Source organism: Podarcis gaigeae (assembly GCF_964106915.1).
Source record: "Podarcis gaigeae genome assembly, chromosome: 8".
Classification (NCBI taxonomy): domain Eukaryota; kingdom Metazoa; phylum Chordata; class Lepidosauria; order Squamata; family Lacertidae; genus Podarcis; species Podarcis gaigeae.
The window spans coordinates 72,833,210-72,860,484 of NC_139684.1; the positions used below are offsets into that span (position 1 = coordinate 72,833,210).

At 47.4% G+C, this 27,275-nt stretch overlaps 1 protein-coding gene across 9 annotated transcripts in view; it reads right to left on the reverse strand.

The window, feature by feature from the left end:
* The window catches only part of MAG (myelin associated glycoprotein), a 73,909-nt gene that overhangs the window by 5,006 nt on the left and 41,628 nt on the right, over positions 1-27,275 (reverse strand). For 8 of the 9 annotated variants that reach the window (XM_083751066.1, XM_083751064.1, XM_083751069.1 and 5 more), the window contains 8 exons: positions 21,324-21,398; positions 14,854-15,222; positions 12,605-12,901; positions 10,979-11,236; positions 9,981-10,241; positions 8,788-9,075; positions 6,822-6,918; positions 3,170-3,269 (listed from right to left, as the gene is read on the reverse strand). In XM_083751066.1, the coding sequence (XP_083607192.1) occupies positions 3,170-3,269; positions 6,822-6,918; positions 8,788-9,075; positions 9,981-10,241; positions 10,979-11,236; positions 12,605-12,901; positions 14,854-15,222; positions 21,324-21,372 (1,719 nt within the window). In that variant the 5' untranslated portion in view covers positions 21,373-21,398. Of the gene's footprint in view, positions 1-1,964; positions 2,001-3,169; positions 3,270-6,821; positions 6,919-8,787; positions 9,076-9,980; positions 10,242-10,978; positions 11,237-12,604; positions 12,902-14,853; positions 15,223-21,323; positions 21,399-27,275 lie in introns of all 9 variants that reach the window. The other variant, XM_083751071.1, reaches the window with a different exon arrangement.

A 27,275-nucleotide genomic window follows, 5' to 3' on the forward strand; every position in this document is an offset into this window, starting at 1 on the left:
ATAAACGATCCGGTGCGTTTCCACAAGCAACATTAAAAGCGGCTCGAGGACTTCCCATGATGCATGCACACACATGGAAGCTGTTCGCGCAGGACAGGCCAAGGCCGTTTTCAAATCAGAAAGACACTTTTTGAGCGAAACGAGACATGGAATCACTGAGTTTTTTAAAGAGGCAGGCATGGGACGCGCCAATCCACATCAGGACTGCAACAGGGCCAAGGGTTAAAGTCTCAGTTTGCATTTCTTAGTACAGAAAGTATTAATCTGATGTGTAGATATCTTTCCTATTCTAATTAATTCAAGAGGGTTCTGGAAGCTTCTCTGTGTGAAAGAAACAAGCAGAAGGTTCATGATACAGTCATACCTCATGTTATGTCCGCTTCAGGTTACGTGTTTTCGTCCTGCGTCCCACGGCAACCTGGAAGTACTGGAATGGGTTACTTCCAGATTTCACCGCTTGCGCATGTGCAGAAGCACTAAATCACACTTTGCGCATGTGCAGAAGCGCCAAACTGCGCCGCGCCTGCACAGATACAGCACTTCAAGTTGCAGGCTTTTCACATTACGGATGGGCCTCCAGAACGGATCAAGTCCACAACACGAGGTACCACTGTATTTGGGTTTTTCCTTCAGAAACGCTGAGTACAGCTGGCTTAAACTGGTTCTGTTACCTCTTTCTGTCAAGGTCATGCTGAGTATAAAATTAAGGTCAGAGGGAGCCTGGGTTTCACTTTCTCTTTCTATCTCTTTTCCTTCCAGTGTGGTGTTCTGTACATAGTATGCTTAGTGTTAAGGTAGATTTATTATAAGTTATTGTAGGTTTAAGTTAAGTCTGCTGCAACTGGATTTCTTATGGACAGTGCCAATCCTGAATGTATTGGATCTGTGACCATTACGCTCATTTGCCTTCAGTAGCAGTAAAGCTCTGCTGGATGAAATACAGTAGCCTCTGGTCTATTTTTTGGGAATCCTGCAACGTGTTAGTTTTACTCTGCTAACTATACGTTGGAGTAATGCTCTGGATCAATACTGAGTAGAATTTCAATGACATAAAGACCCTCTTCCAGCAAAGATCTGACCTAGATTAAACCACAACATGCGCATATCCTCCCACATTTCTCTGATGAAAATAGGGATGTCCTATTCAATCATCATCATCATCATCATCATCCACCCATCTGACTGGGTTGCCCCAGCCACTCTGGGCAGCTTCCAACATATATAAAAACATAATAAAACATTAAACATTAAAAAACCTTCCCTATTTAGGGCTGCCTTCAAATGTCTTCTAAAGGTTGTATAGTTACTTATCTCCTTGGCTCAGAGGTCACATGACTCCATACCCCCCAACATTTCTCCAATGAAAATAGGGACCTCGTAAGGAAAAGCGGGACATTCCAGGATCAATCAGAAACCGAGATGGCTTCTGCAAATCCAGGATTGTCCCTGGAAAATAGGGACACTTGGAGGGTCTGTGTTTCCTTTTTAAAAGCCACACAAATTGGCGTTCCCCTTAGTCGATGGAGGTATATTAGGAGGCTGGTTCAATTGGGCAAATGGGAGCACTGCCTCACCAACCTCACCCTGCCTTCAGGCAGCCCTCTCTGGCGCCACCTACGGTTGGCCTCCCTGCCTCCTACCACAAGGCACCAGTCACTAGCGGTAGATACTGACGCCATATGATGCACATAGGAAATGCGAGACATAAAAGCGATGTAAGCATCATGCACCTGAAAGCACCCTCTGTTAGAACAGACACCAGAATTGACTGACATCAACCCTGCCTTGCCTGATCTCATCAGAAACTGCAGCTGCCTGGGGGCGGCAGAATTGAGCAGAACCACTTCCATCCACCCCACCCCCCCGTTCAGTCCAAACCAGGAGAATTCTGTTTTCTAAGGCCCGGGTGCCATATACACAAAAAGGACGGTGTTATGCACATGGATGAAGAGGTCCATACTTACCTGCCCAGGTCAGTGGCTCTCCAGGGAGCAGATCTCCTTATTAGAAAAGGAACAGCAGTCACTAGTGACCTGACTGAGGAAGGCTAAGCCTAGAATCAGCCCTGCCATGAGGCAAAGTGAGATAGCTGGGTTTGGGGCCCCATCTTGGGAGACAGGCAGATCTGAGCCGTGGGGCACAGTTTGGGGACGTTCACACCCTTCATTTGAAGCACTGTGATACCACCTTAAACATCCATGGCTTCCCCCTCCCAAAGGATTCTGGGAACTGTAGTTTGTTAAGGGTGCTGAGAGTCAACAGGAGACCCTCTATTGCCCCTCCTAGAACTACAGCTCCCAGAGCGGCCTAACAAGCAATCTTTCTTCCCAGGGATAGTCAGTAGAGCATGAGGTTCAAAATCTTGGGGCCACACGGGCAAAAGAATTGTGCATTGCAAGGGGTTGGACTGGATGACCCTCGTGGTCCCTTCCAACCCTACAATTCTCTGTCTGGCAAGGCTCCCTCCTGTCTGCTTTGATTTAAAATTGATTGCCTCCATTTTTACAAGCTGAGTTGCTTCGTGTTGACTCCCAGTCCCTCCCCAGGTTCCTCCTTCCCCCCATTTTATTGAAAAATGGCAAGATTCTGCTGTAGGAAATAACCTGCGCTCACTCTCACATGAACAACTCAAAACGTGTTACAAGTTAAAAAGAGGATGTTTGCTCATTTTTGCTTCTGCATGCAGCTTTGGTTCCCCACCGCCAATCTTTTCTGGCAATCCGAACGAGGCTCTTTCCTAAACTATTCTTTCTCTCTCTCTCCTCCAAATACCCATTGCCAGATCACAAGGGAGGGAGAAAGAAACATTCACATTTTGCTTCCTTAGCTTAATGGCTCTCTGTGTGGTTGGTTCTCGCAGTGGCTAACCAGATGTTCAAGGGATGGTGTCTCATTGACTGAAGGGATGGCTCAGTCAGTAGAGCACGGGGCTCTTAATCTCAGGGTCGTGGGCTTGAGCCCCGCTTTGGGCAAAATATTCCTGCATTGCAGGGGGTTGGTCTAGATGACCCTCGTGGTCCCTTCCAGCTCTACAATTCTATGAAAAAGGGAAGCCCACAAGCCGGGCGAGATCACAGCAGCACTTTCCCCACCTGAGATGCCCAGCAGAGGCATACTGCTTCCAAAAGGGGACATGAGACACCCCCATCGCCCTCCCTCTTATCAGTACCTCTGATTTCTCCAGATGGCCAGGAGTCCTGTAGTCTCCGCTGTAGGCGACAGGAGGGTTTTCTGTTTGCATGAAACTCGAACTTTCGTTCATACTTTTCCTGGGAATAAGAATAAAATAAGGAAGGGACAAAGACTTATAATGTCAAACTCTGTCCATGTTTCCAACCAACACCTCCATTTTGGGGCAACTCAATCAGATGGGCAGCATATAAATAATAAATTGTTATTATTATTATTTCGGCACCAGACTATATAATGTAAATCAGTCAGAATCCCAAGTGGCTTCTTTCATTAGCATGATGAGTTTCAGATTTGCAATCACAGCTGATGAGTGATTAGTAAACAATTCATTAATTAACCAATGGATTATCTGACAGCTTTGATAAGTGCACTTCCATATTCAAGGCCTGATAGCTATTTTGGCAATCATCTCCAGCCAGGATAAACGATCCAATCTTTCTACTATTTGCAAATCCTCAATTATCTTCTGTTTCTTTAATAATCTTGTCCTCAGTGGGTGATGGGCAGGAAATTCAAGTTTTGGGTTTTGTTTTGTTTTCAAAATTGTATTATTCGCTGATTGCAGTGGGACTGAAATAATTTTGAATCCAATTACTTGCATTTAATTGGATTGTGGACTGGGTTCTAAAATTCCGCTAAGAGTATAATAAGAGTGCTAATTCGTTTCTTAGATTATATTGTTTGTTAGGAAGCCACAGAGACTCTCAGTATCTTCTTGGCTGCACCGCAAATGAAACTGGGGACATCCAGTTTAGGAACACAGGAAGCTCCCATATACTGATTCAGACCATTGGCTTATCTAGCCCAGAATCAGTTGTCTCAACTGGGAGCAGATTTCCAGAGTTTCAGAGTCTGGAGTCTCTCCCAGTCCTAGTTGGTGATGAAGGGATATGGGTGGCACTGTGGTCTAAACCACTGAGCCTCTTGGGCTTGCCGATTGGAAGGTCAAGCCCCATGATGGGGTGAGCTCCCATTGCTCTGTCCCAGCTCCTGGCAGTTCAAAAGCACGCCAGCGCAAGTAGATAAATAGGTACCACTGTGGCAAGAAGGTAAATGGCATTTCCATGCGCTCTGGTTTCCGTCACAGAAACCGTGCGCTCTGATTTTCTGTTGCATCAGAAGTGGTTTAGTCATGCTGGCCACATGACCTGGAAAGCTGTCTGCAGACAATCGCCAGCTCCCTCGGCCTGAAAGCGAGATGAGCGCCGCAACCCCATAGATGCCTTTGACTGGACTTAACCGTCCAGGGGTCCTTGACCTTTACCTTTTACCTGCAGGGAGTAGAACATGAGCCTTTCTGCATGCAAAGGATGTGCTCTATCACTGAGCCATGGTTTAGGGAAAGTTTACATAGGTATATCCCTCACTTTGGGGCTCAGTTCAGATAACACACCAGGCTATGGTTAAGGAAGCTTAATGACGGTTTAGCATGATGTCTGACTTGACAAGCCCTAGTTGTGTTAGCATACCAGAGTTTGCACGCAACAGCAGACGTTAATGAAATGACTTAGTATACCATAAGGAAGTTTATTTTTTATTAAGGAAAGTATATATTTGATAGGTAAGAGTTCTCTAGTCCTAGATAACTGTTAAGTTGTGGGTGAACATATCAGATGACACAGCTATTGTTTATTCACAGGCCAGGACAGAACTGGACTGAAGGGTTCAGTCAGCCTGCTTATATAGAGCTCCAATACAACATAACTGTAACAATTTTCTAACACTATCCAAGCACTGAACGTCACTTTCGATCCCTTATTTGCATAACTATCTACAGTATCCCCCTGCTGGCCCAGGGTGAGAACTTCAGTACATAACAATAACTAACTAGGTGGAGAAACAGAGAAATCATTCTTGCCACCTTGTTCCCGGAAGATACATCCAAGGGGACCATGACCAATGAAGGTCCAGAGAAAAATTGTGAGAGAATTGGAAAGAGGGAGTGCTTGTTAGGCCACTCTGGGAACTGTAGTTCTAGGAGGCGATGAGAGGGTCTCCTGACAACTCTCAGAACCCTGAGAGGACGCAATTTAACACACATCCCTTTGACTTCTGTGGGCAGGTAGCAGAGAGATCAAAGAGACGGAGACAGTTTAGGAACCTGGAAGTTTCACACTCTATCTGCCTTTACCCCAGGCAGACCCTTCTGAGCAAGCTGAGTTGCACCTCAACTTCCAACAGGCATGGGGGTGGCCTCTGCGAGAACAGTGTGCTGGACTAGCTGGGCCATTGGCCTGATCCAGCAGGGCTGTGCTTACGTCCTTATGTGTTTTAATGGAAGTTGAGTGGCAAACATTGCCCCTCGCCCCACTCTCCAGAGGTGAATGTGTGAAACAGTGACCTGCTGCTCAATACACAAACTTCCTTCAGTGGACAGTCTTGCAGGAGCAAATCACAGGTCATGCGAAACCTCTGCCTGCGATGTTTGAGATGTGACAGCAGTTTCACACATCCCAGGACATCTGCAGAGACTGTAGTAGTGGGCTTAGAGATCATGCAAAGCCACTGTTTGCACAAACCGTGAATAGAGGGAACCTGCCCTGTCTCGTCAGAGCTGAAGGCTCAGCGGAAGCTGCCTGCAGCAGCGAAACTTACTGATTCACAGCAGGCTGGGCCAGGCCTGTCAGCACCCTGGATATAGTCAGACTATCCTCAACCAGGGCCAGGGCCTTTTCAGTGATGGCTCCAACCTGGTGGAATGCTCTGTCCCATGAGACTAGGGCCCTTCAGGATTTAACCTCCTTCCACTGGGCCTGTAAGAGAGCTATTTCGCCTGGCCTTTCATTTGAATTCAGCCTGATCTTTTATTTCCCTTCTCTTCCCTCCCCCTCCCTTTTTATGACGATCACCCGCTCTGAGACCCCACAGCTAATTCTCCCCTGGCCTCCTCACTGGACCAAGTAGGACCAATTCAGCCAGCTAGCCCTGGGGATTATCTAATGCTTATTTCCCCTAAACTGATTTTTGAATTTTATTGTTATTCATGTTTTTATACTGTATTTTATGCTGCTTTTATAATTAATTGTTTTAAATTTGTTGTTAGCTGCCCTGAGCCCGGTTTTTGAACCGGGAAGGGCGGGGTATAAATAAATTATTATTATTATTATTATTATTATTATTATTATTATTATTATTATTAATTATTATATAGCTCTGTAGCCAATGCTGGCTGGAGCATTCTCACTCGTGCAAGAGGAGCCACAGCCTCTGTGGGATGCAGTTGCCTTCGGAGGCCTTACAGAAGGGCCATCGCTCAGTGGTGGAGCATTTAGAAGGTCCCACAGCATCTCCCAGGACAGTGGAGAAGGCTCCCTGTCTGAAATCCTAGAGAGTCCCTGCCAGTCAGAGTAGACAATACTAAGCTAGATGGACAAAATATAAAGCAGGTTTCTAGGTTCCTATGGTCAAACGGTCATTGGTTGATTTTGTAGCCACTGGCTCCAGGAGCATGGCTGCAGTGAGGGAGGGAGGGAGTGTGTTTTCTGTGTTTGGTGCAAAACAGGGGAAAGAAGGCCCTGGTTCTGGTGATGTTTTCCCAGATTTGAATTTGAGTCTGAATTTCTTACAGGAAGAAAACGAGGCAATATGAAGGAGGGAGGGCTTGAGAACCCCCACCACAAAAAACTTACTTTTTCCTGGTCTGGCTGACATAACACACGACCGCTATGAGGATGGCAAAGGCTACCACCGCTCCAACAGGCCCCACTTTTGCCCACATCAGACTATCTGGAAAATTAAAAAAAGAGAGAGAAATGCACAGGATTGGCAAGATAGTCCCAGTGCTCTGGTCTCAGCAGAGCATGGGCAAATGCAGTCCTCTAGGCCTCTCTAGATGGTCCTTAGGACTAACACCCCACCGTCACCACCGGCTACACTTCTTCCATAGTCGTCACCTGCCTCCCAAGGCTATGCCCCTTCCTGGCCCTGCTTTGCCCCCTTCTGCTTGGCTGAAATGTGCAGCACCAGTGGAACATTACTGCTGACAAGCCAACAATTCATGTTTTGCCAGATAGACGCATGGAGGGGCTGAATCTCACAGAGCTACTTGTAAAATTGGCTAGAGAACTCTGTGAGGTCTGCCTTGGCAGGAATCTGAAACGCTACATACTTCCTTCCTGCCTGGGTGCATCTCTCTTCTTTTACCATGCCTCCAAGCTGACCACACGTGCATATCTGAGCTCTGCAGCTCAGGCACCATTTTTGAACTTACATTTTGTACTTTTGTAACTTAGATATTAGTTATAAACCCGCCTTCGTTTTGCTACTGCAACTGCTGCTTCAAGACCTAGATTATGTAAGTAAATTCTACTTTTACTTCTTCACAAAAGCTATGTGGAATCATAGAACTGTAGAGTGGTGCCTCGCAAGACGAAATTAATTCGTTCCGCAAGTTTTTTCTTCTTGCGAGTTTTTCGTCTTGCGAAGCACGGTTTCCCATAGGAATGCATTGAAAATCAATCAATGCGTTCCTATGGAAACCGCCTTCAGACCAGGTCCGGGGACAGTCTGTCCCCCGACCTCTTCTGAAGGCTGGGGGGGGGGCAAGGGCTTTTCTTCCCACCCCCAGCATTTTAAAAAACCCCAGGACAGCATTTTAAACTTCTCCGCTTCCTGGGGCGATTTAAAAGCCCCCGGGAAGGCAGGCAGGGGGGACAAAGACTTTTGCCCCCCGCCTGCCTTCAAAAGCTGTCCGGGACAGCGGAGAAACACGCTGCGTTTCTCCGCTCTCCCGGGAAGGCAGGCAGGGGGGAGCAAAGACCTTTGCCCCCCGCCGGCCTTCAGAAGAGGTCCTGAACCTCTTCTGAAGGCCGGCGGGGGGGCAAAAGTCTTTGCTCCCCCCGCCTGCCTTCAAAAGCCATCCGGGATAGCGGGAAGCGCTTCCCTGCTATCCCGGACTGCTTTTAAAATGCTGGCGGTGGGGAGCAAAGCCTTTCGGCCCCCGCCGGCCTTCCTGGACCTCTTCTGAAGGCCGGAGGGGGGGAAAGGCTTTGCTCCCCACCGCCAGCATTTAAAAGAGGTCCCCGGAGATTTCCCTATGGGCTTTCTTCTTGTGAAGCAAGCCCATAGGGAAATTTGTCTTGCGAAGCAACTCGCAAACGGAAAACCCTTTCGTCTTGCGGGTTTTTCGTCTTGCGGGGCACCACTGTAGTGTTGCAAGGGACCACCAGGTTCATCCAGCCCAGCCCCCGGCAATGCAGGAATCTTTTGTCCAACATTGGGCTTGAACCCACAACCATGAGATGAAGAGTCTCATGCTCTACCGGCTGAGTCATCCAGCAGCTAGAAGTGTGTGATGGTTGTTTTTAATTGGGTGAAAAGGGGTAATATGAGGGAAAATCCAGTCTGCCTTAAAGCATTCTGGATTATTGTTTCTAGAAGGTTAAATCAACCTTGTCTTTGCTTCCAAGTTTAAGCTGCAAAGGATGTTATTCTGCTGATGTCAATCACATGAGCAAGGAAGGACAATAACTAAACAATAGGTCCCCTCCTGGTGTCTAAATCCATTCCCACAGCGCCACCCCTGGACAAGACTGGTATGAGCCTCATGAGAACTGCAGGGACCAAGGTGGGGCAGTTGCCTGGAAGGGCCCTCACTGGAGTGGTGGAACTGCAGCTGCTGGTTCCTGGTGCCGTAGAAGTTCCTGGCTGAGCAGACGATGTAAAGCTGGGAGTCCACCTCCCTCTGCAAGGTCAGGATGCTGGTGACAATGTAGCCGGTCTTCTGCGAGTACACAAACTCCCGGTCGGTCTCGTTCACCGTCACGTTGCGCGTGGGGAGCTCAAAGGTGATCACAGCCTCCGGGTTGGATTTGGCCGCACAGATGCACTTCACGGTGTCCCGGGCGGCTGTGCACTTGGAGTCCGAAAGGATAAGGGGAGCAACTGCAGAGAGAGAGAGAGAGAGAGAGAGAGAGAGAATGCTTCTTCACACAGTGCATTGTTAATCTACGGAACCTACTCCCACAGGAGACAGCAATTGCCACCTAGTTGGATGGCTTTAAAAGAGGACTGGAAGAGACGGCTATCAATGGCTACTAATCATGATGGCTAAGCTCTGCCTTCACTGTTGAAGGCAGCCTTGCCTCTGAATACTAGCTGCTGGAAACTGCAAGAGGGAGGAGTGCTCTTGTGCCAGAGTCCTGCTTGCAGACTTCCTACTGGAATCTGCTTGGCCACTGTGAGAACAGGACGCTGGACTAGACGGTCCACTGGTCTGGCCCAGCAGGCACTTCTTACATTCTTGTGAAAGAGGTGGAGGAGCAACAGCAGATTAGTCCAGTTGTTCTGCTGGACTGCACATGCTCCTTTGGGTGGCTGGGTGGGCCCACAAGCAAAAGCCTGTGTCAGGACACCAGGAGCTGTCCTATGGTGGCACAGGCATGCCACCATAGGTAATGGGCCAGCTGTAATGACCACCTGCAGTCGAGACTCAGGAGTCGGAGACTGCAGAGTCTCCAGCAAAGGCATCAGACAGGGAACCAGACCAGCATCAAGGCTCTGAAGCTACTAGAGACTGGGAGACCTCCGAGCCAGAGGCTGACAGATGTGAGCCCCCAGAAGAACTCGGTCAGAGCTGCTGACATCAGTCCAGAATATGGTGGTGGCCCTACAGCTAGGCAGAATGAGGCAGCTGAGGCTTGGGGGCTGATATGGGTGGGTAGGGTGGGTGGGAGAGTGGAATGAATAATCCTGCTTGCATGAGCAGAAGTCCACTGAGCAAATGAGGTGCCACCCAAAACACATTTATGTCCCACAAGAGTTTCTGGGGGCCCCAGGCGAGTGCTCACATTCAACGGTGAGGTTGAAGGCAGTGCTGCGCTGGCCAAACTGGTTCTCTGCCGTGCACCAGTATTCCCCGTCGTCCTCGTGCGTCACAGACTCAAACTCCAGAGCCACTTGGTTCTGGTAGACGCCCATGGCCATGGGCTTCTTGTCCTTGAAGATGGTGATCATGGGCTCAGGGTTGCTCTGCGAGCTGCACAAGATGGTGACTGGCTCTCCCTCGACGGCCACCACAGAGGCGTTCACCACAGGCTTCCAAGGGGCATCTGGGAGGGGGAAACAACCAAAAGCCGTCTTTTCCACCAAAGGAACACATAGTAAAAATATTAAGTGCCATATTTTCCTGTGTATAATACTAGGTTTCCCCCCCTAAAAAATAATGTCAAAAATTAGGGGGCGTCTTATACTCTCCCCCCATTTTCCTAAATCTGAGTCCCCCAAAATAGGGGGTGCCTTATACATGGGGGCATCTTATAGACAGAAAAATACAGTATATTATAACTATAATGTATTTATCATATAGAATCATAGAATCATAGAGTTGGAAGAGACCACAAGGGCCGTCGAGTCCAACCCCCTGCCAAGCAGGAAACACCATCAGAGCACTCCTGACATATGGTTGTCAAGCCTCTGCTTAAAGACCTCCAAAGAAGGAGACTCCACCACACTCCTAGGCAGCAAATTCCACTGTCGAACAGCTCTTACTGTCAGGAAGTTCTTCCTAATGTTTAGGTGGAATATGTATTTTGCTATTTTATAAAATTATTATATTTAGCTATATATATGGCAGTTAATGAAGTTTGGTGTGTATGTGTTCTGAAAACCCCCAATAAACTGCTTTTTTTCATTGTGGAGAAGTGGTATAGAAACATTCAGAATAAATAAAAGACTTGAGGTCCAGATGCCTGAAAGCGAGTATCTCATTTCCTGCTGCAAAGTTTGCACTGCAGGCTTCTCCTCCTGCCCCCGAATTGGCTTCAGGGCTTCAGGACTGGCTACTTACACAGCACAGCCAAGGCCAGGGAATGGTTGTCCTTGCCGTAAATGTTCTCAGCCGCGCAAGTATAGATGCCGTCCTGCAGGTGGGTGATGTTGTCCAGATGAAGCGTGAGGCTTCCCGCCATGTCCTCGTGCAGAATTTCGTCTTCTCGGAGCCACGAGATCAAGGCCATGGGGCTGCTGTCCACGGAGCACACCAGCACCACATGCGAGCCCTGAATGACCTCCACAGAAGAGTTCGCCTGCAGAATGCGGGGCGGGTCTGTGGAAACAAGCCAAAAGAGATCAGCCTCAGGGAGGTGCTCTGGTTTCTCCATGCAGTAACCAGGGCTATCTGCACCATGCATTTAAAGCAAACGACTTCCCCCAAAGATTCATGGAATGGTAGTTTCCCCGTCCCTGAATGGCAATTCCCAGCACCCTGAGCGAACTACAGTTCCCAGGAATATCTGGGGAAAGTCACGTGCATTGGATGTGCTTTCAATCTACGGTGTGGGTCTACCAAGGTTTGTTTATGGGCTTCGAAAGACATTAAAGTGTCCCAGTGTAGAAGCAACCCAATAGGCCCTTCCTCATTGCAGAACATGGGGACTTGATGTTCATTGAGCAAACATCCCTGGTTCCAGAGAAGAAGAAGAAGAAGAAGAAGAAGAAGAAGAAGAAGAAGAAGAAGAAGAAGAAGAAGAAGAAGAAGAAGAAGGTAGTAGTAGTAGTAGTAGTAGTAGTAGTAGTAGTAGTTTGGATTTGATATCCCGCTTTTCACTCCCCTTCAGGAGTCCCAAAGCGGCTAACAATCTCCTTTCCCTTCCTCCCCCACAACAAACACTCTGTGAGGTGAGTGGGGCTGAGAGACTTCAAAGAAGTGTGACTGGCCCAGCAGCTGCATGTGGAGGAGCGGAGACGTGAACCCAGTTCCCCAGATTACGAGACTACCACTCTTAACCACTACACCACACTGGCTCTCTCAGAGGTCCTCCAGCGCCAAAATGTGGCGAGAGCCCATGTGTTGTAGTGGTTATAGTGCCGACTGGGGCCTAGGAGACCTGGGTTCAAACCCCACCACCACCTCCCCAAAGCCCACTGGGTGGCCTTGGGCCAGCTAGTATCTCACAGCGTAGCCTACCTCACAGGGCTATTGTTAGGGCCAGCCAAAACTTTTTTGCGCCTGAAGCAAAGCACAAAATGGTGTCCCCGTCCCCAGGCTAGGGAAGAACGGCTGAGTGAAGATCTACATCAGGAACAAAAGCGGAATGAAGATCTACATTGGAAACAAGGGTGGCGGGAGACCACCACCACCTCCTCTTCGCCAAGAAGCAGTTGCGGAGGTGTCATTGCAGGGAGCTGCCAAGATGGCAGCAGATCCGGCCTCCAAGGAGTGCAACAAAAGAGATCACTGTTTAGCACAGCAGTGGTAGCAACAGTGGGCAATGCGTTCCTCGAAGGCCGGATCTGCTGCCCCTGTGGATGCTGCCGCCTGAGGCAGTCGTTTCCCCTTGCCTCATGGGTGGGCCGGCCCTGGTTGCTGTGAGGATAAAAAGAAGAGGTGGCAAGGCCTGTTCTCCACCTTGAGACCTAGGGAGACGAACGTATCGAGTCACGAAGCGACAGCCGCTTAGGAACCCCGACTCACATTTGACATCCAAGGTAGTAAACCCATCAAACTCAAAAGTGGTGTTGGAGTAGGTGACTTTGCAGCCCAGCTCGTGCCCATGGTTCTCGCGCGACGGCATGAATTTGAGCAGGGAGACGAGGGACCAGGTGCCGCCTTCCTCTTCCACTTGCGCGTAGACTGAGTGCTCGGCCAGGTTCTCGTGGTTCATCCACGTGATGATGGGCTTCATGTCGGGACAGTTATCCGGCACCACGCAGCGCAGCTCCACTTCAGTCCCTTCCACCACTTCTGGGGGGCTCACAATGGTGGGTTTGTCTGTGGGGGGGGGGGTTGAAAAGAGACACCAATGGGAAATGATATACAGTGAAGTGAAAAGGATGTTTAAAAGAACATTTGTAAAAAAAAACAACCAGAAGCCTTTCTCTTGGGAATTATAGTGATAGGTAAAGGTAAAGGGACCCCTGAACATTAGGTCCAGTCGTGGCCGACTCTGGGGTTGCGGCGCTCATCTTGCTTTATTGGCCGAGGGAGCCAGCGTACAGCTTCCGGGTCATGTGGCCAGCATGACTAAGTCGCTTCTGGCAAACCAGAGCAGCGTACGGAAACACCGTTTACCTTCCTGCCAGAGTGGTACCTATTTATCTACTTGCACTTCAATGTGCTTTCGAACTGCTAGGTTGGCAGGAGCAGGGACTGAGCAATGGGAGCTCACCCTATCGTGGAGATTCGAACCGCCGACCTTCTGATCAGCAAGTTCTAGGCTCTGTGATAGAACTACCTAAATTGCATAGAAATTTATTTATGTATGTGACTACAGCGGCAAGAATGTTACTTGCCCAAAAATGGGAAGAAGAAAAAGAAGTAGTAGTCCCAGAAAAGGAAGAATGGATACAAAAACTTATGGAATATGCAGAAATGGCGAAACTTACCGGAAGAGTAAAATCAAGATAACAAACTTTTTATAAAAGAATGGAAATGGTTTATTGAATATTTACAGATAAATTGTAAACAGATAAAAACACTGGCAGGATTATTGTTATAACCTGCAGCTATATAAGAGTATATATTTAAAGAAGATAAATAAATAAGTCAGTTAAGTTCATATGGATATGCGGAAGATATTAAAAATAAATTTAAGGAACCACAGAAAGAGGGGGAAGGAAGTTAAGTTTAAAATGTCAACATGATTGTAAGATCAGTGAAATGTATATATCTGAAAATTATAAATAAAATTTTTAAAAAGAAAAGAAAAGAGACACAAACAGTGGAGGCTGGTCTGCAGGAACACTGCCCCACCAGCCTCAGCCTTGCTTCCTCTGAGCCTTCCTGCTTACAACCAGACAGGCTCCTCCTGCCTCATCTCAGTGCTCCCCTTGAAGAACTCAGGGGGGGTGCACAATGTCAGGGACTGGGCAGAGGAGGAATGGTGGAGACCGCCTCCGCATCCTCACTCTTCCAGGGAGGAGGAAGAGGAAGACAGTCTAGACTGACAACAGGGCATTGAGGGAGGTAGCAGCTCAGAGGAAGATGAGGGGTAAAGCTCGAAAATCATGAGATAGCCGGGACAACACCCGGCTGACACGTTGCCATTGGAAAGCACCCCAGACCTTCCATCTCACGGAACCTGGCGATCCTTGAAAGTAGGAGACCAAAGAGACAGAGGGCACGTAGCGGCCCCCATAGAAGTGACGGATGAGGAAGTGGGAGGGACGGAGGGGGTGGAGATTCACTTGGGACAATGCCATTATCCAAGAGGCTGGGTTCTATAGCCTCTCTCTGTAAAGAATGAAATGAAAAAGGACGGTAAGAAACTTTTCCTTGTCTTTATACTTTCCTGGGCAACCAGCTGAGGGCTGGTGACAACATCCTGACACACACCAATCTAGTGTCTAGGCAGATATTTTCAGGTCTGCGCTCTATGGAGCAGTTGCAGCTACAAGGGACAGCTCCTCCTCCACCGGTTTATGTACCTTCCCCTGATGGGCTGTATGCATGCAGCCGGAGACTATGCCTGCATGACAACTTCCCCTGCTCCTCCCATTTCACTCCCCTCCTGGTTCTGGGAGACAGTGGTGTAGGAGAGGAGGGGGAAGCACCTGGCCCTTCACTTGCCTGACTTGCCTCTCTCTGGGCTGGTTCAGATGCAAGTCAGCACACACAAGAAGCACAGTCTGGCAGAGATGTAAAGTCTTTGTTCAATAAAACGGTGCACAAAGGCCCCCTCCCCCAGGAAAAGGGAATTAGAGCAGGCCTGGCTTGGTACTCACTGATGATCTCCAGATTGCAGTGCTCAGGGTACGTGTACTGATTGTATCCTCCCAAGTCCCCACGGAAGTAGTATTTGCCAGTGAGCTCGGGGCTGAGGCGGGAGATTTGCAGCGTGCAGTTGCGGAAGTTCAGCTCTCCCAGCAGGCGGGTGCGCCCCAAGTAGCTCTCGTGGACAATGTTGGTGCGGGATTTGTAGACCACAGGTGGGTAGTTCTTGGGGTAAGGGCTGTTGAAGTACCAGATGCCGTGCACGGCCGACGGGCGCAGCTCGTCGGGGTAGCTGAAGCGGCAAGGGATGACGACGCAGGTGCCCTCAAAGGCGGACATGTGCTCGGGCATCCACGCACTCCATGGACCAGCCAGGACCCCTGTGTGAGAGAGAAACGCAGAGGAAGCCATGAAGAGAAGGCCGCCTCTCTCCTCCATTTTGTACATCTTTCGGGCATGCTCCCCTGCGCATCCTGCTTTCAAGGCTAAACCGCTGCTGCAGCACCGTAAGGCTCTATTCCTACCTATAGCAGCCTTGTTTCCACTTGCTTATACTGTATATGCATACATAGCATTTAGGAAGCTTCTCTAGACCAAGGCCACATTCACACCATACATTTAAAGCAGTGCCATATCACTCTGAACAGTTGCAGCTTCCCTCAAAGGATTCTGGGAGCTGTAGTTTGTTAAAGGTGCTGAGCGTTGTTGGGAGTCTCCTGTTCCCATCGCAGAGCGACAAGTTTCCAGAGTTTCTTTGAAGAGGGATTGACAGCTTTTGGTGGGTAATAGGGGTCTCTTAAGAACTCTCAGCAACCATAACAAACTGCAGCTCCCAGAATTATTTGGGGGAAGCCATGCATGTTTAAAGTGGTAGCATAACGCTTTAAATATATGGTGTGAACGTGGCCTAAATCGAGCCACTGGCCTATCTCAGGGATGGGGAAGTTGTGGCCCAGAAGGCTACAAATCCCATTCGTCCGGATCACTGGCCATCGTGGCTGGGAATGATGGGAGTCAGAGTCCAGCAACTACTGGAAAGTTGCAGGTTCCCCATCCCTGGTCTGTCTAGCTTCGGACTGTCTATACCAGCATCTCCCAACCTGGCGCCCTCCTGGTGTTTGGGACAACAGCTCCCATAATCTCCGATGGTTGGCAGTGATGGCTGGGCTTGATAAGAGTCCAAAACACCTGGAAGGTGGCAGGTTGGGAAAGTCTGGTGTATATGAATGGGCCGAGGCTCTCCAGGGTTTTGGAGAAGAGCCTTCCCCAGCCCTATCCAGAGATGATGGGAATTGAACGTGCATGCAAATCATATCTACTACTGGGCCCAAAAAGGCTTCCTTTGATTTTTATGTGCCTTGAAGAGAAATTACTCTGTTTGGAAGCAGGATCTACAAGTAAAGGAATGCAATTTTCTATCACCTGAAGAGGAGCTTTACTTTTTGAGGCAAATGCTCAAAAAGTACTTTGGCTGATTCTCTCTCTTCTTTTAACTATAACACCACCTAAAATTAATCTCCATCTTTGCTCAAATAAAGATTGCTATGTCTCTCTCTCTCTCTCTCTCTCTCTCTCTCTCTCTCTCTCTCTCTGCCTAGCATGTTTTGCTTAATGCTGGAGACAGGTCTAGATAACCGTTTCCAAAAATGGGGGTTCAGGTATTGCTTCCTTGTCCCAGAATTATAGGCAAAACCTACAATTTGTAGCAGCACCTAAGGAAGCCTAAGGGCACCTCCAGACTGTGGCTATTTTGCAGGTGGGATTCAGTTGCATACCGGCAAAGTTAGGCTGCGCAACGGAAGTGGATTTGGCACTCCTGCGCAACAAATCCGCTTCTGTAAAAAAAATCGAACTTTTTGCGGTAAGGAAAGTGCCAGGGAAATGCACTGGAAAGTGTGGGAAAGCAATCGCTTGACACGACGTCTTATAACCTGCCCACAAACAAAACGAATGCTCAAATAAGCAAGCCAACATCGCATTACCTCCCCACAAACTTTGTGCAAAGAAATGCACAGGATGAATAAACAAATTGCAGTGGCAGCTGGTGGCGTGTGGTGACACTGCTCACCTAACCTCCTGACAACTGAGTCTCTGTTCAGGGAGAGAGAGGGGAGAGGCAGTGGGGAGATCAGCATGATGCAAACATACTGGTAGGAGTTCTGCATTGGCTCCACTGGTGCATGTGCACTGCACTAACTTCCTCGCCAAGTAAACCTCAGTTGCTGGGAGGTCAGGTAAGCACCAGCAGCCCAATACACCGTCTACTATTGGCAGATTGCTTGGAAGGAACTGTATCCAAACAAGCTGGCTACCTTCATTTTGAGACTGATGTAGTAGATACAGACCTTATGGTAGGGTTGCCATACATCTGGAATTTCCCAGACATAGCCAGGATTCGGCCATCAGAAACAGTGTCCGGGTGGAAATTGCTAAAAATGTCCGTGAAAATTCAGACGTATGGCAACCCATGTTGGAAATGTAGACTTTGGTGAATTTCCTTAAAAATAGCTCAAGAACTTTGGCCAAAACTGGAAAAAGCCCAATGACTTTGCAAAACAACAACAACACCTCAACAACTTTTGTGTCCGGATTTTCACTTTTTGAAATATGACAACCCTACAGTGTCTAGGCTATTTGGGGGGAAATCTTTTTTAATTCCCTCCCTCTTCTCTCCTGCTGTATATAACATCCAGCCCAGTGAAGAGTTTTGGAGAACTTGAAAGCCTGTGCTTGTTACTGTGTGATGTTTTGACTGGTCCTATAAAGGCATTCAAGGTCCAACTGTGGGAATTTTGATTTCCCTTCCCCCCTTTTCCTGGATCAACACAGCTTCCTTTGCTTTTCATAGCAAACGAGGCTATGGGTAATGGCCAAAAGAACAAAAAAAGGTGAAAATTAATTCCATCACTCGGCAGAGATCTGTCTGGATCTACCTACACAATGTTGGAGTGAGGGGGAGAAAAGGAAAGGGCCCATAAGGAAAACAACAAGCTCCCCGCTGGCTTTCTTCCAACTTAGTCAAATAACGCAGTCGCTCCTCAGTAGACTTCTAAACAGGGAAGCTGAGGGGGCTGTCACATAAGGTAGGTGAGCCAGAACCTTCAATCGCTGTACACAATCTGGAGTAGGCATGTACTGCTATGATCCAGTCTCTGTTATGATCTATGGGTTGAATAAGGGCAAGGATTCAGAGAGAGAGAAGAAGCTGCCCTCTGAGCAAACCCTGGATGCTCATACTAACTCAGTAGCATGGGCACTTGAGGAGCTCATTATATGAGCACCTATTCAGCCCAAGGAGATTGTGTTGCCCCACCTCTGTCCTCCACTCAGAAGCCCTAGTGGAACCACAATTTCCTCCAGCTTCATCAGAGCCAATGCCTGTTAAAGCAGGCTGGGGATTTTTTAACTGAGGCGGCTCCTCTGGCTGAAGGCAGACGCAGCTACTTAGGACACTGACGTCCACCTCCAAGGGCCTTCTGGCAGTTGCCTCACTGCGAGAAGTGAGGTTACAGGGAACCAGGCAGAGGGCCTTCTCAGTAGTGGTGCCTGCCTTGTGGAATGCCCTCCCATCAGATGTCAAGGAAATAAACTACCGTCTCACTTTTAGAAGACATCTGAAGGCAGCCCTTTTTAGGGAAGTCTTTAATGTTTGATGTTTTATTGTGTTTTTAATATTCTGTTGGGAGCTGCCTAGAGTGGCTGGGGAAACCCAGCCAGATGGGTGGGGTATAAATAATAATAAATTATAATCATCTTCCTCCTCCTCATTTAAAGCTCAGTCTGAGGTTGGCTGATGCTGAAACAACATTTGAGCTGGCCTCTTCTGTTTGAGCCTTGCATGGAGCTGTCCAAGGTACCAAAGACTCTTGGCACTTGCCTCGTCTCACTAGGACCTTCCCCAGGTTGGTATCTTCCAAATGCGTTGGACTACAGCACCACCCATCATCCCTGATAACGACTGATGGGAACTGTAGCTGAAAAGATCTGGAAGGCACCAGGTTGGAAAAGGATGAACTAAACTTTGCTCTGCTTTGCCTCGCCTTGCTCTGGCTGCCTGAATCTGGACTTTTGCTTTGGGTCAGATCCCCTGTGCTGCTGAAGCCATTGCTTACAAAAGGAGATTCTCTGTCAAACGAGTGCATCAGCTGTGTACAATGCAATGATGGAGCAACAAAACACAGAAGGTTTAGCACAGGAGGGGGGAATATTTTTCAGTCCTGGAGCCACATTCCATATGCCAGAGTTAGGAGGCCAAAAAATGGGCAGAGCAATAGGTGTGATACAGTAGGCTGCATACAAGCCATGTGCCTTGCAAAATCCATACCTCTCTGTCTAGGCAAGTAAGAGGCAATATCACAGTTCCAGGACACATTAAGAATATCTGCCTGTGTGTGTGTGTGTGTGTGTGTGTGTGTGTGTGTGTATGTAAGGCTATTATCATGCAGCCTGCAATGGAGGATTTGCAGTGCCACATCACAATCCTGGGTTTAAACAAGGTTTGAGTAATAATAATAAATTTTATTTATATCCTGCCCTCCCCAGCTGAAGCCAGGCTCAGGGCAGCTAAGAACAATAAAAGTGATGTGTTAACTTTTACGTGTTAGCTTTTTCTGCATTAGCCTCTCTGTTGCACCCATCTCTGCTGTTTTATCCTTGTTAAAACTGGTTTCTTCCTTTCTTTGTTTAAGAAATCAACTCTCCTGTGTCTCGCCATCCCTGCTTTACTCAAACCTCTTCTGTTGTTTGAGTACAGTGAGAAGGAAGGGACACTAAAGGGAAGGGAAAAAATAGGTTGTTTCAAGCTTCTCTCTCTTCCATTCCTCAATTGTCTAATGTCAGAGAAATAAAGGATGTGGGGCCCTCAAATATTCCATAGTACCTTCACACAATGTATTTCACTCCTGGTACCATGTGTTGTCTTCAACATGAAGTTCCAGATTCAACGTAGCAATTTAGAAGAAATGTTTTATTAGCAAGCAAACACCCATGCATGCACATACAGCATCCATCAACTGAACTCAACCTTCTCCAACTGAAGAAACTAACCAGCAGGCTACAGTTACAGTAACATATATTAGAATGGGTTGTGTGTGCACAGAGGCGGCTGCAGAATAGATAAGAGCAGGCATGAGCCCAGGGGTGATCTATGTGCAAAGGAGAGTTGAGACATGTAAGGAGGAGGAGGAAAACAGGGAATGGAAGTGAAAATGAGGAGTGCAAAAGGGGATGACGAAAGGCTGGGAGTAGGAGGTGTGGGAACGGGATTGAAGATGAAAGCAGGGGTGTGAAACGGTAGCTTCATAACTGGGCAGAAGGTCTAAAGCAGGAGTCAGCAAACGTTTTCTGCAGGGGGCCGGTCCACTGTCCCTCAGACCTTGTGGGGGGCCAGACTATATTTTTTTGGGGGGGAATAAACAAACAAATTCCTATGCCCCACAAATAACCCAGAGGTGCATTTTTTAAAAAAATGACACATTCTACTCATGTAAAAACACGCTGATTCCCTGACCGTCTGCGGGCCAGATTGAGAAGGCGATTGGGTCAGATCTGGCCCCCAGGCCTTAGTTTGCCAGCCATGGTCTAAAGCAGCGGTTCTCAACCTGTGGCTCCCCCGATGTTGTTGGACTACAACTCCCATCATCCCTGAGCTCTGGCCTTGCTAGCTAGGGATGATGGGAGTTGTAGTTCAACAACATCTGGGGACCCACAATTTGAGAAAGGCTGGTCTAAAGGAAGCTTGGTAGCTGCAATTCATTGGGGGGGGGGGACGAGCATGCAGGATGTTACCAGGGGTGTGGTTTGTGTGCAGGGGGGTGTTCCACAAAAAGAGCAGGTGAAGGCATGGACACAGGGATGAACGGGTGCAAAATGGAGCTGCAGAACAGAAGAAGGTGAAAAGCAAGCTTGGTGGCTGCATTTGCTGGGAAGAGGAATGGGGCTTTGTAAGCCGAGCAGGCAAGGAAGAACACAAGTACTGGATCAGATCAATGGCCAATCTAGTCCAGCATCCTGTTCCCACAGTGGCTGCTCAGATGCAGGATCCAAGCACAAGAGTGCTCTCCCCACCTGTGATTCCCAGCAACGGGTGTTGAGGGTGTTACTGCCTCCAACAGTGATGGCAGAACATAGCCATTAGGGCCACAATGGCTAGTCTTATCTTCCATGAATTTGCCTAATCCAAGTTGGTGGCCATCACTGCCTCAAAGGGGGGCATGTCGGGCTTGGGATGAGAAGGGCCAATGAGGGGTGTGTCACGGGAACTGGTGTGGCCTAGGGAGAGTCTTGAGGACCAGATGGAAAGACCTGGAAGCTTTATTTGGCCCTTGGACCCTTGGTTCCTCACCCTTTGTTTAGCATGCCTCTGGAGGGTCTCCATACATCCTTACACTTCTGGTGGGTCTGCATTTGGGATTGGTGGGTCACAGCTTTGCAGGCTGTGAGAACATCAGAGGCGAGATTACTCCCTGCCTCCGAGACATACCTTCAAACAGGACCCAGGAGACGAGGAGAGCTTTGTAGAAGCACTTCATGCTGTTATTACTTTGCAATGGTTGGTCTAAGGAAGAGAAGAAGAAGAAGCAGGTTTAAATCAACAGCATAACAACAACTGCTTGGGCTTCCTGTAATATTTATCTATTCGGCCCCTTTACATACAGTAAGGCAAAGAGACCCCTGACCATTAGGTCCAGTCGTGGCCGACTCTGGGGTTGCGGCGCTCATCTCGCTTTACTGGCCGAGGGAGCCGGCGTACAGCTTCTGGGTCATGTGGCCAGCATGACTAAGCCGCTTCTGGCGAACCAGAGCAGTGCACGGAAACGCCATTTATCTTCCCGCCGGAACAGAACCTATTTATCTACTTGCACTTTGACGTGCTTTCGAAGTGCTAGGTTGGCAGAAGAAGGGACCAAGCAACGGGAGCTCACCCTATCGTGGGGATTCGAACCGCCGACCTTCTGATCGGCAAGCCCTAGGCTCTGTGGTTTAACCCACAGTGCCACGGCCGGCTGCAAAAGTGGGCTTCTGCACCTTTAATAGTAGCGCAGCTTGAATGGCAAGTTGTTAAAGGTGTAGTAGCCCCATCTGCAACAGCATCTATGGCCATCCCCTCTGTTCCCTGAGTGGTGTACAAGATAAAACCCAATTCGACATCACAGGAAAGCACTCCAGCAACAAACGAAAACCAACCTGCCACCACAAAGCAAATCAGAACATTCCAAAGCAGAGATCAGGAAATGAACAACAACAAAAAAAGAAATCACAGCAATAATCAATAAGACGAACAAAGAAAGGAAAAGAATACACAGCTAAAATGGCAACAGGAAACCTGCAGCAGCAACCAGCAGAGGTTAACACCATCACCACCATCGTTGTTGGTAGTTGCCATTCACCATATGATTCCAGGTCACAACAATGTCAATCAAAACAATTACAAATAGGTTTTTTTAAAAAAATGTATTTTTATTAAAGATTTTCTTGATTTACAAAGGTATGTGCGATGTCTCTCTCTCGTATTTTTTTCTTCCACGTAACTTTTTTTTTTTACAAATCGGTTTCATTTGTTGAGACATTAGGAAGAATAGAGGGAAAGCAGCCAGAAACATCATAACCAGACACTGGAGAGACCTGTCAGGAATAAGCATAGACTAATGGTACCAAATAGTATGGGAAACAGCCTTACTAGAAAAATTAACCAATAAACTGAAACTGACACGGGGACAAATAGAAGAAGACGCCTTCACCCTGGTATGGCTCCCCTTTATCACATACACAGCCCAACAAGACATTGACAAATATCCACCAACAGCATACAAATCAAAATGGCTAACCTGATCCTAAACACCCACCCACCCCACTCACACACGAAAACAATTACAAATAGTTTTTGGAGATCTTTATAGAGTTATGGTGTATACAGCTTTCAAGCCTAATTTGCACAGGAAACCTGGCAGAGAGGTTACACAAATGAAAAACCCGCAAAAAGTCAGGCAGATTTTCTGCAACTTGGTTCAGTTTTAATTCATATGAGCTAAAAAAAGGAACACAGATAGAGACCACCTGCTTCTCACCGGGATTTATGCAACGATATTTTTATTTAACAGGGGGAATGGTTTGCATCTTAAAAACAATTTGTTTGGCAAGACATAGCACTCTTGCGGAGAAGGGTATTCGTTGTTTGTTCACTCTGAAAATAATAAAATCAATTTTTAAAAACAGTTTAAAACCAATTGCGATGCGTTAGAGAGCCAGTGGGATATAGCACTGGACTACTGAGACCTGGGAGAGAAGGGTTCAAATGCCCACTTGACTGTGAAGCATGCTGGGTGACCTTGGGCCAGTCATGCTCTCTCAGCCTAATCCCCGTTACAGGGTTGCTGTGAGGGGGAAATTGAGATGGTCTTTCAGATATGCCCCCTTGATCTTCTTGGGGAAAAGATGGGTTGGAAATTTAATAATAAAATAAATTAAAACAATTCACCTCCAAGAAATAGGACTTGAAGCCATGGCTTCAGGTTACAAGAAAGGAAGTTCTGACTCAACATCAGGAAGAGCTTTCTGACAGTAAGAGGCAGTGTGGTGTAGTGGTTAAGAGCGGTGGACTCATAATCTGGTGATCCGGGTCTCTCAGCCTCACTCACCTCACAGAGTGTTTGTTGTGGGGGAGGAAGGGAAAAGAGATTGTTAGCCGCTTTGAGACTCCTGAAGGGGAGTGATAAAGCGGGATATCAAATCCAAACTCTTCTTCTACACTACTTCTGTTTGACAGTGGAATGGATTCCCTTGGGAGGTTGCAGACTCTCCTTCCTTGGAGATTTCTAAGTGGAGGTTGGATGGCCAATCTGCCACGGATGATTCTGTTGCAATTCCTGCATTGCAGGGGGTTGGACTAGATAACCCCTGGGGTCCCTTCTAAGTCTACAATTCTATGATTCTATGGCAGGTGGCGCTGTGGTCTAAACCACAGAGCCTAGGGGCTTGCTGATCAGAAGGTCAGCAGTTTGAATCCCTGCGACGGGGTGAGCTCCCGTTGCTCAGTCCCAGCTCCTGACAACCTAGCAGTTCGGAAGCACCTCAAAGTGCAAGTAGATAAATAGGTACCGCTCTGGTGGGAAGGTAAACGGCGTTTCCGTGCACCGCTCTGGTTCGCCAGAAGCGGCTTAGTCATGCTGGCCACATGACCCGGAAGCTGTACGCCAGATCCCTCAGCCAGTAAAGTGAGATGAGCGCCGCAACCCCAGAGTCGGTCATGACTGGACCTAATGGTCAGGGGTCCCTTTACCTTTGTGGTTCTAGGGTGAACACACATGCAACCAGACACACATCTGTCAGGGGTTAAAGGCCAGGGCTTTTAGCATTTGACAGAAGCCATGCAGTGAAGGTGCCAGGCACATCTCTGTGGGTAGGGAATCCCACTGCTCAGGGGCTGCTGAGAGAATCCCCTCTCCCAGGCCACCACTTCTAAGGGTGGTGGAACAACCAAGAGGGCTCCCATCTGTCAATCCTAATACCTGAGGGGGGTGTATGGAAGGAGATGGTCTTTCAGATATTTGGGGGTTTACGTTGCTTGAAGAATTTAACATGTCACGTGTGACACACTTTGGACCATTCAGGATGGCCTTCCACTAATGTGTAGGCCATGGGTAAGGAACCCACAACTCTCCAGATATAGTTGGACTGCAAGTCCCAGCACCCTTGACCAGAATTGGGCTTGCAGTCAGGCTGCTACCTGGTCTCAAAGGACAGCACAGGAAGGCTGAGAGCCAACCTGTGCAAATGTCCGATGTTGGCTGTGGACACTGAGCACGCACGCAAATATCTTTTTCTTTTTTTTAAGTTCTTCCAGGCATTTTAATTGTGACTTTTTATCTCGAGCTTCTATGCTATTCTGCCATCTGCTGTTTTGGACTGCAACAAATGGGACCTGTAGCAAAAATGTTGGAGTGTGGAGTGTTCCTTCTTATGGTTTATCTATTTTTATCTTTTAAAAAATGTACAATCTGCCTAATTTTTCTCAGAAGAAACCGAAGGCAGCCAACCATTTAAAGCCACAACAAGACTCCACCCCCAGTTTTCCTTATTGCACAGGCACTGAACAGATACAAGTCTTATTAGGCTGCTTTGGATCCTATTTTGTCCTTCTGCAAACCTCAAGGTTCCCCAAGCCCTGCTGATGCTTCCTTCTTGCACATGGATGGGTGCTGCTTTGGTTACCAAAGGGAACTGCATGCACAGGCTGAGCAATCATAACAGGAGGAACAATTGCTGTTTTATTGCACATACCTGGGAGTGCTTTTTGTTTTATTATTCTTCTATTTATTGTAAAGCCCCAACATCACATAACGGTTGGTTGCAAACACTTGAAATATAATGGCTAAATAAAAGCCACCCTGAGACCATTTTTTTTGGCTGTAGAATTGGATTAAAAATGCTTTAGAAGATGAGTAAATAAATAAATCAGTCCCCCTGCTTGCTTTGCTCTGACGTTCCAGCAGAGGGCAGAGACACTTTATATGTTTTGCTCCTGCACGCTTCTGTAGTGTCTAAACAGATGCATCAAATGTATTTTGGTTATAGCAGGCCTGTATTGAACACACCAACTTTGGGCTTCTAGCCTCGCCAACTTTCTTCCCCTCCTGCTTTGGAAGGCTCCTGGGTGACAGGCAGAAATCCAGCAGTGAAGCTTTTCTCAGCATGCAGCTGGTGAAATGGAATCAATAGAAACTTACATGCAGCTGGTGAAATAGAATCAATAGAAACTTACGAGTTGGAAGGGACCCAAGGGTCATCTAGTCCAACCCCCTTCAATGCAGGAATCTCAGCTAAAGCATCCACCGTGACAGATGGCCATCCAACCTCTGTTACACACCTCCAAGGAAGGAGAGTCTACTACCTCTCATGGGAGTCTGTTCCACTGAAATGGTAGGGAGAAAGCTTTACCAGTTGAATTTCTGCATGTAGCTATTCAAACAATGGTCAGTGGCAACTACAGTGAAGCACCACTTTACCTAATGGGGCCTCCTGCTGCTGCCGCGCCGCCGGAGCACGATTTCTGTTCTCAACCTGAAGCAAAGTTCTTAACCTGAGGTAATATTTCTGGGTTAGCAGAGTATGTAACCTAAAGCGTATGTAACCTGAAGCGTATGTAACCTGAGGTACCACTGTACTGGGTTGCCCAAGCCAAGCCCTGCTAGCTTTTTGGGTTTGCACGCTCTCGGGGCTATGATTGCAATCTACATTTCCAGAGAGCGGACAGGGTCATTGACCCAGAGGTAGCTGGGAAATATTCCCATAGAATTAGTTGAATTTTATTATTTCGGTCACAGACCAGTTCCAGCCCACATACAATATCAAGGAAGTCATAAAACACGATAGGGATACATTTGAATTTGCAATTAGGTATAAGAGGGACAATACAGATATAGCAACAGTTAAAAATATATAAATTAAAACTTAGTCACTAACATAAAGCCTAAAATTATCATTTAAAACCTTAATCATTATGATAGCACAGCTTGTTCCCTAAGTTTTATGGCAATCGCACAGAATTTGACTACCCTTAACGTGATCTCAGGAACCTTGTCCTTTACCAGGGATTTTAGACATTGAAGTTTGGATTCATTTGGAGATTATTCATTTCATTAATAATTTTTTATTAACCGACCAATCACATCAAATCAAACCAAATTACATAAATTCCAAATTACACAGCCGAATTTTAATTTTTTGTTGGGGGTACCCATATTTCAAGTTCCGAAGGGATCCAATCAACTTCTTGCTTCTTACTGCTGTTTTAATGTCCACAAATCTAACCTTATGATGTACACAATACTATCCAGTCCTTTCTTATTATTTTTCCACATCTCTTGTTGTTATTTTCATATATTTTTCCTTTCTCTTTGTGACCTCTGATAGTCTCCGCAAGCTGGTTAGAACAGTTTGTAATCCTGCATGGATATAATTTTTTTTATCCAGTAGCCATATCCAGACGTTTTCCATATAACATCACTTCCATACATCAAAACACTCTTAGTGTCATTAATCTTCACCAATCTGCCTCCTTTCTCAAAACCTCTGAGGAGATTCACTAGGAATGCAGTCTGAAACCAAGTCCGTTCTTCCTCCCGGCTATAAATCCTTTGTCAAGATGGCAACTCCAAATTAATTGCTGCGCCATTCCCAAAAGCTCTTATTGCTTCTTGGTCTCCATAAAGCATACTTTTGGTTAAAGTTTATCTCCACACAGACCTTAATCATCCTGCTTGGGTTAAACCGACGGTTCTAATGAGGAGGGGTTCTTGTAAATCACATAGAAAGTAAAAAAGGTCCCCCCCCCATTCAGCCCGTTGTCAACATACCCCACCTTTGGTGTATCTTCATCGTAAAATATTCCTGTTTCTCCAGCCCGTCGTCTTCTTTCGCAGAGGTCACTTAAATT